Source organism: Tupaia chinensis, unplaced genomic scaffold, assembly GCF_000334495.1.
Source record: "Tupaia chinensis unplaced genomic scaffold, TupChi_1.0 Scaffold144899_1, whole genome shotgun sequence".
Classification (NCBI taxonomy): Eukaryota; Metazoa; Chordata; class Mammalia; order Scandentia; family Tupaiidae; genus Tupaia; species Tupaia belangeri.
The window spans coordinates 2,934,637-2,946,768 of record NW_006204759.1 but is presented as its reverse complement, the minus strand read 5'-3'; the positions used below and the strand labels follow the sequence as shown (position 1 = coordinate 2,946,768).

Here is a 12,132-nt window from a genome sequence, read left to right as displayed (position 1 = left end):
GGCTGCAATGGGGCTTCCCCTTCTTGGGCTTTTTAGCCTTGGGATCACCCTTTTTAACCTTACCACTGGCATCAGCCTTCTTGGCTTCAGGTTTCTTCTCCTTAGTATCCTGCTTTGCAGCTTTATAGCCTGCCATCGTGTATAGTGGGAAAGAGAGCCCCTTAATTTCTTTTTAGAGAGAGATTTTTGCTATAGGACATGTGCGCACACAGAGACAGAGAGAGACAGAGAGACAGAAAGCGAGAAATCATCCCCCAGGAGGATGGCAAGGCCACAATCCCTTCTCCCCCAGTCTCCTCTCAGGATTTTGGACAAGCATATGCACACACTCCGTGTGAGTTTTAAGCCACCAGTTCCAGGACTTGAACCACAGTCAACTATGTGGGAGTCCAGCGACGTAACCATTATGTCATCTGCTGGTCCCAGAGTCGGGGAGAGTTGACAGCAGAAATATGGCGGCATCTGGAGACATTTCTCATTGTCATGACCAGGGCTGGGTTGCTGGCATCTCGGGCGCAGAGGCCCGCAGTGCTATCTAACACCCTGCAGTGCACAGGATGGCCCTGCAACAAGAGCGATCCTACCCAGAATGTCAACAGCAACCCTGGCCCAGAGCGACTCACACCCACCCAGAGTCCATTTTCACATCCAGCTCGGCCTAAACCAGTGACATTCATTCCCTCGGGGCAGCAGTTCCCAAGATTTGCGATATCCTGGGAACACCTAGAAGATGTCTGAAGTCCCGGTGCTGGGCCCCACCTACATTCTGATTTCATTGGAATCAGGTATGATAGGAATCAGAATTGTTTAAAATCACGCAAGGGCAAGCCAGCAGATGGTGTGGAAGTGAAGACATGGATTCTACATAGCCAACTACATGGTTCAAGTCCTGAACTTGGTGGCTTGAAAAACCAAAGGGGGGGGATGCTGGAGATTTAGAGTGTTACCTCATCTGTGCCCACAGGCATAATAAACAGTTCTCCTAATCAAAACAAAACAAAACAAAACACACAGGGAGCCAGCAGGTGGCATAGTGGTTATGTCACGGGACTCCTACATGGCAGACTTCAGTTCAAGTCCCAGACCCAGTGGCTTGAAAATCACACTGGGGCGGGAACAGCAGGTGGTATGGTGGTCAAGGGCACTGGACTCCCACATGGCCGACTGCAGTTTGAGTCCCGGACCTGACGGCTTGTTTTCTCACTTTCTCTCTCTCCCTCTCCTTCTCCCTCTCTGGTCAAATGTAAATAGATAGATAGATAGATAGATAGATAGATAGATAGATAGATAGATGATAGATAGACAGATAGATATGATGATAGCTAGATAGATAGACATAGATAGAAAGAAAATCACACTGGGAGCATTTGCCCAAGATCCCACATCCCGTATGGAGGAGAAGGGATTGAGGCATGTCTATCACCCTGGGGGGTGATTTCTCACTTTCCCTCTTACTCTCTCTCTCTCTCTCTCTCTCCGGCGAGCATATACTCCCTATGGTAAAAACCTCTAAAAGGAAAATACACTGGGTGCATGGGCATGTGTGCCCCAAAATCTCAAGATGCTAAAGGACTGCAGCCTGGCCATTGCCCCTGGAGGGTGTTTTCTTACTCCCCCACCTTGGTCTCTGGTAAGCACATGCACATTACGGCAAAAACTAAAAACTAAAATAAAATAAAATCCCCCAAGGGATACTACAGTGAGGAAAGTTTGGGAACCACAGCCTCAGTGGAGGGGAGGCGGGATCACATCATTTGCTGTGAATCCCAAGAGAATGGATGCCAATGCAGTAAAGAGAAGTCACCGGGTGTAAACACAGCAGCCCCCACACCAGACACCTGGGACGCAGGTGGTGCAGTCGGCCCTAGGAAGGTCATGGGGAGCAGGGAGGGCCGCGCCAGAGCCTGAGTTAGGGGTGATGTATTAGTCAGGGCAGGCAGAGACCGGAGGAGGAAGGAGGTTAATTAGAGAGGCTCTGTCACCGTCTAGGCAGGAGATAATGGGCCTGATCCGGAGGCAGAAGGACCAACCTCCCCCCACCCATGACTCAGAGGCTTCTCAACTCAGTGACAGGAAAAAAAAAAAAAAAAAACGAATTTGAAAGAGAGAAAAGGTTAATTGAGAGTGAGCCAAGTCTGGGAGCAGAGCCGGAAATGACCAGCCAGGCAGTGAGGAGGGGATGAAAGACACCTTAGTGGGAAGGAGAGGTAACAGGAGGGGAGGAAGGGTGAGGGAGAGACGACAGCCAGGACCTAAGGGGGATGCACTCAGAGCAGAGGTGGCACACCGGTCACCCCATGGGCTGCATCTGGCCTACAGATCAGTTAGTCGTCAAAATTTTGCCTGAAACCAGATTCCCAGCTGCTCTCGTAAGTGAAGTTCCTGCAGTGTGCACAGGCGGGGCTAAGCAGGCCTCCAGGTCTTTCTAAACCAGACATGTGCTCCCAAGGCCCGGGTGCCCCAGTCCCTCCCTGTGGTCATAAGGGCCTAGCTGGATCCTTGCAGGCATCGGGGTCGACCTTCAGAAAGCAGAGATGAGGTCTGAAGTCACAAAGCGGCAAAAATGGAGGAGTCGATGGAGAAGCAGAGAAGGAGGGGGCAGCACATCACAGAGGCCAAGAGCTGGACCATCCCTGCCCAAGCCTCCGTTTATTGACCTGTGAATAAGGAGGCTGAGACCATTTTGTCCAGCTGCACATCCTCATGCCATGGGCCCTGCAGGCTGCCTGGAAAACCTGAGCCCCTCGGTGAGCAGCCAGGGAAACAAAAGAGAAGACTCAAGGTGCAAGAAATGCTTTCCGGGGCCGGCTCCATGGCCTAGTGGTTAAAGCATCCAGATCCCGCATGGCTGACCATTCTGTTCAGGTCTCAGACCTGGCAGCTTGAGGAACATGCTGGGCATGTGTGTGTGCATACCCAGAATCCCAAAAGGAAGGAGAAATGGAGAATGGATTGCAGCATGATAATGTCCCATTGGGGGTGATTTCTCCTCTCTATCTCTCTCTGTCTCTCTGTCTCTCTCTGGCAAGCTCTCATGCCTTCTATTTAATTTTTAAAATTAATTTTAAAAAAAAAGCTGCCTTCCAATATCTGTCCAGTGTCTGCAGGGCTCTCAGGAGAAAGGGATTTGCCTTGTTTATGAGTGGGGGATGGGAGCAAAGGGATAAGGTTAGATTAAGCAATGGCAGTTAAAGATTTCAGATACAAATAATGATCAGCTCTGAATAAGCAGAGCTATATGGCAATAGAATAGGCAACCTTACCAGGTAATGAGCTCCCTGTCACCAGAAGTAACCAAGCTCAGTCTAGGAGATTAGTTTTAGGGACATAGGAGATTCACATAGTGCCTGATTCTTTTTTTCTTTTACTTTTTCTTTTTTTTGGAGAGGCTTTTGCTATAGGGCGCATGCACTCACCAGAAAGAGAGACAGAAAGCGAGAAGTCACCCCCCAGGGGAGATGGCCACGCTGCAATCCCTTCTCCTCCATTCTCCTCTCGGGACCTTGGGCATGCACACACATGTGCCCAGTGTGAGTTTAAGCCACAGGGTCTGGGACTCGAACCGCGGTCGACTACATGGGAGTTCAGCAACATAGCCATTACACTAACTGCTGGTCCTTTTTTTCCCTTAGTTTTAAGTCCTAAGATTCAAGGACTCCAGAGATCTGGGGACAGAGGGGTCGCTCCTGAATTCTTCCTTTCCCTCTCCCAGGAAAGGCTGTCAGGGATCAGGCTCTCGACTCTGCCGTCCAAGGAGGGGCAGCCTAGCTGGCCTAGAAAAGGCACAGAGCATCCACTTCCTCCCTCCTCTTGCCCTTCACCAAGACCACAACCCCCTGCCAGCCCCAGCACTCCTGCCTCATGGTACCTGTCCCAGCAGAGCCTCACCCAGGGCTGTCAGAGGTGGGGAACAGCCCTTCACAGCACAAGCCAGAGGCCCATCCACATCCCCTCCTGTCCCCCACTCCCTGTTACGGGCCCAGAAGAGCCAACAGGAAGAGAAGACAGCACTGGCCCACTCCCAGATACCAACGCCACCTCTGCTGGAGCCTGGGCCCCTGTCCACCTGAGCCTCCAATGGGACTGAGGAGGGAGCACCCTGACACACCCAGGGGCCCACAGCATGTGGACAAGCAACACAGGGAGGCTCAAGCCAGGAGCCAAACGCTCTTCTAGAGCTTCCTCAGAGCCCAGTGGGAGTGATTCTGCCCCAGCCCCGGGCAAGTCCAGTCCTGGTAAGCTGGGCAGCGTCCACCAGCCTCCTCTCCCACAGGGCTGTGAGCCTTTCCATCAGGCCAGGCCAGCAGGGACCTGGGAGGAAGCCCGAGTGCAAAGCCAGAGACAGGGTCCACAGGGTGCAGAGGGCTGGATGTGGAGAGGAAGGCCCCCAGGGATTGTTGCTTCCTGACTGTCCCATCTGCATTCTCTTCTCCTGTATCCCTGTCCTCGTCCCCAAACTCACAGTTAGCCTGTCCCATGGATCAACAAGCACCACTCCACTCCACAGCTGCATGGAAAACACCCTCACAAATCTCCAGAAATGAACAGAGCCCCTCCTGTCCACCGCCCCACCCCCCTCTCTGCCTGCCCATCGGCAGACACCCCCTCCCCCCCAAGACCTGGCCAAGTCCTGGGAAACTGTCTGTCCACCACGAAATCAGGACAGGGACTCACCAAGGCTTCCTGGGCATGGCAGACACCAGCTGGGATGGGGCCTGGAGTACGCAGGTCCCTGGAGCTTGCAGACCTTGCCACCTAGCAAACAGTACCTCCAGGTGCGTCCCCAGTGCCTGGCAAGGACACCGGGCCACAGCCCAATTGTTAGCTAAGCACTCGCCTGTCTCGCTTCTCCCTGCAGCCACGCACGCCCCAAGACTCCAGATCCCAAAACACATGTTCGTGGTTACCATAGGAACTTGCTAAAGCCAAAAAAGGCACCACACAGGCCCCCACATGGGCCCTCAGAGCTCATGTCCACCTTCATTAGCGAGCACGCACACGCCGACACACACTCACACGCGCCAACACTGTTCTCAGCCTCAGGCTCATCACAAAGTGAATGAACCAGGGTCTGACACCTGAGACAGCAATAACCACAACTCCCCTGGGCCCCGCCTGGAAAGCAAGTCCCCCACGCTCACCTGAGGTGCACCTGTCAAAGGCACTCCAGGTACTGGGGGTTGGGGGAACAGCCCCAGCCACCACCAGCTACACCTGCAGAACCTGGGGAGGGCACTGCCCAGCAGCCTCCCTGCCAGCCACAGACCGGCTCTCTCAGCCCCTGATGCAGCCCCTCTCTCCTGTCCCCTTTTGTGGGGTAGGAGCAATAAGTCAGGGGGAGGGTGGAAATTTCATATCCAGGGACTATATTTAGAGCCTTGCCACACACACGTATACGCGTGCATGCACACACACACACGAACACACACACACACTGCTCAAACTCCCAAGAGCCCCATCTCCACAAATGGGACCAGCACCCACCCAGGGCTCACCCCTGGAAACCTGAGAATCATCACCTTAACTCTCCCCACCCAGCCCCCAATTTCAAACCAGCTTCAGGCTCTCCAATCCCTCCTCTGTCTCCAGTTCCACTGCCACCACTCGGGTCTCCCCGCCTCCCCTCCAGCCACTCCTGTCAGTACCTGGACAGCAACCAGAGGGGTCTTCACTCTAATCCACCCACATCACTCCTGGACCAGAGCCCTTAGATCCAGCCCAGCCCACCACACAGCCCGCCTCAGCTCCTAGACGTGGCCCAGCCTGCCCCCGCACTCCCACCCCTTCTGCCTGGTAGTAAGTGCTCCCAGACCCTCCCACCCACACTGCTTCATGCCTCGCTGTCTTTGTGGGGGGCTGCTGCCCCAGCACCTGTCTTCTGCTGACCTTACACACCCTTGGAGACAGCTCAGGCATTGCCGGGTCTCCAGGAAGTCCTCCTCCCTCCTCTCCGATGGCATCTTAACACTTGTCAGATTCCATAGCAATTGTCTGTCTGTGTGTGTGTCTGTCCGTCCGTGGGGCTGAAGCTGTCAAGAGTAGAGACAGATCTTTTTCATCTTTGCCCCCACCAACCCCTGGCCTAGCACTGAGCTTGGCATGTGGGTACCCCGTAAACATTAGTTGAACTGATTCAGCCTTCTACCCCCAAAAAACAAGCTCCTTCTGTCCTTGACAACCCCAGCAAATGTTCAGCAGATGTCCTAGGTGTGTAGGAGAGGAGTTGACAACAATGAGTCAGCCCCAGAGCATTCTGGAACATCTTGGTGGTGCCTCAAGGATCCTTGTAATCCAGGGTAAACAAAGACCTGGTGGCCAAAGGTGGAGAAATGAACTGCTGATTGTGCCTCAAGCAATGCATGAAAAAAGTACTAAATCAGAAAGAAGAGGTGAACTGCAGAGAAATGGGCTTTCTGGGAGGAAGCTGGAGATGGACCCGTGGTACTCGGATGCCAGGGCCCTGACTCTACCCTCCCCCAGAGATGAGAATGTGGCTTACTGACACACAAAATGGCCAGGAGAGGCAGGTGACTGCAAAGATAATCAACTAGAGTTGGCCTGTAATCTTCACAGAATGGGAATGAAAGCCCTGAGTATAGAAAGGCTGGGGCAGGACAAGCAGTTAGCGTAATGGCTATGTCGCTGGACTCCCACGTAGTCGACTGTGGTTCGAGTCCTGGACCCGGTGGCTTAAACTCACGCCGGGCACGTGTGCATGCGTGCCCAAGATCCCGAGAGGAGAATGGAGGAGAAGGGACTATGGCGTGGCTATCCTCCCTGGGGGGCGATTTCTCGCTTTCTATCTCTCTATCTCTCTCTGTCTGTCTGGCGAGCGCACATGCCCTATAGCAAAAACCTCTCCCCACCCCCCCAAAAAAAAAGAAAGAAAGAAAGGCTGGGGCAGGGCTGTCCCCATAGCACAATGGTTAAGCACTGTGCATTGGGAAGATCCCACATAGCTGACTGGTTTGAGTCCTGGCCCCAGAGACTTGAAAAACATGACAGGCGTGTGTGTGTGCCCCAAAATCCTAACAGGATAGAGAGCTGGAGGAAAAGAATTGTAGCATGACCATGCCTCACTGGGGGGCTTTCTCTCTCTCTCTCTCTCTCTCTCTCTCGTAAGCACATGCACTGGGAACAGAAACAGCTTCCCTGCTCCCCTGTCCTGCGTGAGTAGTGAGTGTCTCCAGAGGCTGCCACTAGGGACTCCAGAAGCCAAGGAAAGCTACACTGAGACACATATCTGTTCCTGCCCAGTGTGGCCACCTTATTTCCTATTAGGATTTTTAATTCTTCGCTGGTTAAATCCAAAACTTAGAGTAGGGTGACTGTGCGGTGTCTTCTGACCAAACCACAGGATGGCGGAAATGTCTCCCTCTCTCTCCTCCTGGAGAAGTAATCAGAGGATGCCATCCCACCCAGGTCCCATTAGTCTTTCTCCCCATCCAGAGATGCCATCTCTAGGGACCAAGAGCTGGGACTATCGTAGGATTCGGGTCTGCTACATGATGTAACAATAATGTGCCACTCAAGAGAAGCCAGATTCCACATGGCAACTACAGTTCAAATTCCTAGTCTGCTTGGTCTGAAACATACTGGGCACGTGTGCGTGCGCCCAAACTCAGATGGGCTGAAGGACAGAGGAAGGAGAATGCAGCGTGATTGGACTGGTGGAGGATGCTCCTCTCACTCTCCTCTCTCCCTACAGGTACACACACATACTCTATCGATACAAGTCCCCTTCATACCTAGGAGTAGAACTGCTGATCACATGTTTTAACTTTTTGAAGGATCTGCCAGACTATCTTCCAAAACAATTGCACCATTTCACATCCCCACCAGCGACGGATGAGTTTCCAATTCCTTCACATTCTCACTAACACTGGTTATTATCTGTCCTCTTTATTACACCTAGCCACGTGCTTTGTGAAATGGTATCTCATTGTGATCTGATTTGCATTTCCCTGATGGCTAATGATGTTGAGGATCTTTTTATATGCTTATTATCCATTTATATATCTCCTTTGGAGGCATGTATATTCAGCTCCTTTGCCCGTTTTTATTTTATTCACTAGAGGGTACATGGACTTGCTAGAAAGAGAGAGAGAGACAGAGAGAGGGAGAGAATGCACCCCCCAATAGGGCATGGTCATGCCTGTTGGGTCATGCCACAATCTCTTCTCCTCCATTTCTCCATCCCATCAGGATTTTTGGACACACTTGTCACAAGCATACACCTGGCATATCGTTCAAGCCAGCAGGGCTGGGATTTAAACTACACAGTTGGTCATGTGGGATCTAGCTGCCTTAACCACCCAGCAGGGCAGTTAATTATTTAATTATATTTTAATTATATCTTTGTTTTAATGAGTTGTAAATGTTCTTTATATATTCTAGATACAAGTCCCTTATCAAATGACTTACAATATTTTCTCCCATTCTTTTTTTTAAGATAGTTCGCATTTTAATTATGGCATCTACAATAAATATCAAAAAGAATTTTTCTAATTAACTTTGAAATCTCACAACCTCCCTGTTTAAGGAAATATTATCTCTGGGGACCAGCAGTTGGTGTAATGGCTATGTCACTGGACTCCCATGTAGTTGACCGTAGTTCAAATCCTGGACTTGGTGGCTTAAACTCACGCTGGGCACGTGTGCGTGCATGCCCAAGATCCCGAGAGGAGAATAGAGGAGAAGGGATTGCGGCGTGGCCATCCCCCGGGGGGGGGGTGATTCTCACTTTCTGTCTCTCTGTCTCTGTCTGTCTTTCTGGTGAGCCCATGCGCCCTATAGCAAAAACCTCTTCAAAATAAATAAATAAATATTATCTCTGAAATAATTAGACTGAATACTTTAAGAATTAGAAACTTAGTCTCAAGATCCTATTTCCATAATAAAATATCTTAACAAATTTCCTAAATATGTTCTATCTAAATTTTCTTGGCTGTAAGATGTCAAGAATATGGAAACATATTTACTATTGACAGGACATTTAGTGACATCAGTTTCCATCAAAGTCACGTAATGATTATATCATCGACCATTTCCATTGGTCAGCAGGAGGTTCTTCCACTAACAGCTCCCATGGTTTCTATTTCATCCTTTTTCTCGCCAGACTTAGTTCATTTTCTGCCTGAAGAATCCCCTCTTCTATTTGACCACCCTGAAGTTGGTCTTCTGATTTTTTAACATCTGATTCCACTTTCACCACACCCAGCCTGTCATTTGTTACCTGTTCTGTATATTTTCTATATGCTGCATTTTTTGGCATTTGCTGACGAACATCAAGAATCTTTGCATACAATATTCTCTGGTGCTCCTGTGGACTGTCGGACACAGCCAACCCCACAGGATCTGTAGTCTTCTTCAGCAAACAGCCAGAGACAAGCGGACACTGCACAGCCTTCTATTTTCTCCCATTCTTTGGGTTGCTTTTTCTTTTTTTTTTTTTTTTTTAAGTTTATTTATTTATTTATTTCATGAGTGAGAGAGACAGAGAAAGAGACAAAAAGAGCCCCCAGCTTCAGTTAGTGCAGGTTACAAATACCCACTTGCCCATCATCCAGACATAAACAGTAGCTTCCCCCTATGGGTTGGCCACACAACGCACTAGGTTCTACCACTGTGCCACCATCCACCCCCTGTATTTCCATTTTCCCGATAGTGATGTTCTTTGTAGTGTGAAAGTTTTTGATTATGAAGTTGAATTTATCTTTTTTTTTAATTGTTGTTACTTGCACTTTTGGTGTCATTTCTGAGAAACTATTGCCTTATCCAAGGTAACAAACATTTACACCTATGTATTTCCATTTTCCCGATAGTGATGTTCTTTGTAGTGTGAAAGTTTTTGATTATGAAGTTGAATTTATCTTTTTTTTAATTGTTGTTACTTGCACTTTTGGTGTCATTTCTGAGAAACTATTGCCTTATCCAAGGTAACAAACATTTACACCTATGTTTTCTTCTAAAAGCTTTGTAGTTTTAGCTCTTACATTTAGGTCTTTCATCCATTTTGAGTTAATTGTTGTATATGGTATGAGAGAAGGATCTGATTTCATTCTTTTGCTTGTGGATATCAAGTTCTTCCTGCATCATTTGCTGAAAAAAATGCTTTTTTTTTTATTTAATTGTCTCAGCACCCTCACTGAAAATCATTTGACTATAAATGTGAGACTTTATGTTTGAATTCTATTCCATAGATCTATGTGTCTGTCTTTATGCCAATACCACACTGACTATAGCTTTGTAGTAAGTTTTGAAATTGCGAAGTATAGTCCTCCAACTTTATTCTTCTTTTTCAAGATTATCCTTGAATTTTCATATGAATTTGGGGATCAATTTACAAGTCTCTACATAGAAGCTAGCTGGGATTTTGATAAATACAGGTTTCCAGTTCTTGGTTCAACTTCTCCTAAGCCCTAGCTCCATTTCCTCCCTTTGTGGCCCCTGAGGAACCCTGCAATCTTTTCCATAAATCCCACCTCTTGCTTAACCAGACTTCACTAAATTCTTAAAATCAAAAGAAACATAACCAACACAACTAGAAAAGTCCTGGCCCAAACCACCATCTCAGCACCACCCCCTCAGTAACTGTTCCCCAGCTGCCCAGAAGTTCACCGCAGTCCCAATCACAACACTGGCACATGCTTCCGGCCCTTCATTCTACCTGTAACTAGTTCCCTTTCAGGTTAAAACAAACAGGCCCAAGTCAGCTGGTGGCATTGTGGCTAAATCACTGGACTCCCACACGGCTGACTGCAGTTCAAGTCCTGGACCTGGCATCTTGCTTTCTGGCGTTCCCTCTCTTTCTCTCTTTGATGAGTGCATGTGCAAATTAAAAATAATAATAATTAATTCAATTACATCAATCATTCTAAAATAAAACAAAAAACAGGCCAGTAAAATTTAACTAGGTGTCCTAAGACAGCACCAAATGAACGTTTCTTCCAGTCCACACCCCTCATAACTGCTTCACACCTAGCATCTCTCAATATGCAAATAGGCTCTGGGAAACTCTAGGAAGGTCAGACATTGTGCCTGTTGGACAAAAGATATGGAAACTGAAGCCCAGAGAAGTTCAGTGTCTTGCCCAAGAGTGACTTGCCCTGAATGCTGAGCTGCTGATGGGACTGCCATATGGCACCCCTAGCATCAACCCTACAGGGACTAGAAAGTCCTAAAGGACAGGAAGAGCATGTCCTCCATCCCAATCCCACTAACTGTCTACCTTCACCTTTCTGAGCCAAACCAACCAACTTTGGAAGCTTCTTATTTCGACCCCCCTGCTGTGCTAACCTTCAAGACTGGCTGTACTTTGCCTGGGGACCTGTATCCAGTCAGTGCTGGCAACTGAATGACACTACAGAGGGAGACCAGATAGGAAGACCTTCAGCTGAGAGGAGGCAGTGACAACCCAGAGGAGCTGCTGCTGGAGGGCAACTCATTGGAGGAATTTCTCATGCACGAGCCATGCCCATGCATGTTCTGTGAGATCCTAGAACTCCATGGGGGATGTCAGAAAGACGGGCTGATAGGATTGGTGTTTCACATAAAAACTAAAGCGATAGACAATGCAATTATCTTTCTCACACTCCTAAATTTGTGGCCTGAAAGTCACGCCTGCTCCACAGATTCCCACCATCTGGTCGCTGTTGCTTCTGTTCCCGCTCTGTCTCTCTCTCCAGACACCCAGGAATCGAGAGCCCACTCCAGCCTCCAGTCCGGAAGCCCCCCAGACAGAGACTGAAATCTGACAAATGCAACAGTCCCACTGGTGTTCCCCACACGCAGGGGCACAAGGGCCCCAGAGGATCTCCAGTCTGCCATCATCTCTGACTCTACAGAACAGGAAGTGTCTACTTACTTGACCTTCAGGCTCGCCAGCATGGTCTTGTCGATCCTGCCAAGAGGAAAACAAAGGCTTTAGCCTGTGCAGGGACTGAGGCTCCCACCACCACCTGCAGGGAGGGGCCCCAGACTGGTCCAGACTACCAGAGTGGCAGGGCTCTGCAAGGGACAGCTGCTACCATACCCAGGAGGAGAGCGCTGTGAGTTCTGGGAGTCTGGAGCCACACATAACGCTGTAAGCTATTATTCTCCCCATTTTGGAAATGGCAAAACTGATGTTCA

At 49.3% G+C, this 12,132-nt stretch overlaps 1 protein-coding gene, 1 long non-coding RNA gene and 1 pseudogene across 6 annotated transcripts in view; all 3 read right to left on the bottom strand.

Moving 5' to 3' along the window:
* RAP1GAP2 (RAP1 GTPase activating protein 2) overlaps window positions 1-12,132 on the bottom strand; it is a 262,143-nt gene that overhangs the window by 218,205 nt on the left and 31,806 nt on the right. For 3 of the 5 annotated variants that reach the window (XM_006167571.3, XM_027767925.1, XM_006167572.3), the window contains exon 2: window positions 11,867-11,902. In XM_006167571.3, coding sequence (XP_006167633.1) covers window positions 11,867-11,889 — 23 coding nt within the window. In that variant the 5' untranslated portion in view covers window positions 11,890-11,902. Of the gene's footprint in view, window positions 1-4,674; window positions 4,859-11,866; window positions 11,903-12,132 lie in introns of those variants that run through there. The other 2 variants (XM_027767924.1, XM_006167575.3) reach the window with 2 other exon arrangements.
* Window positions 9,032-9,391, bottom strand: LOC102485323 (NADH dehydrogenase [ubiquinone] 1 alpha subcomplex subunit 5 pseudogene; annotated as a pseudogene).
* LOC114005908 (uncharacterized) lies at window positions 9,442-11,268 on the bottom strand. The gene is made up of 2 exons (XR_003547702.1): window positions 9,956-11,268; window positions 9,442-9,799 (listed from the first exon to the last, which is right to left on the bottom strand). It is a non-coding gene; the product is annotated as an uncharacterized LOC114005908 (long non-coding RNA).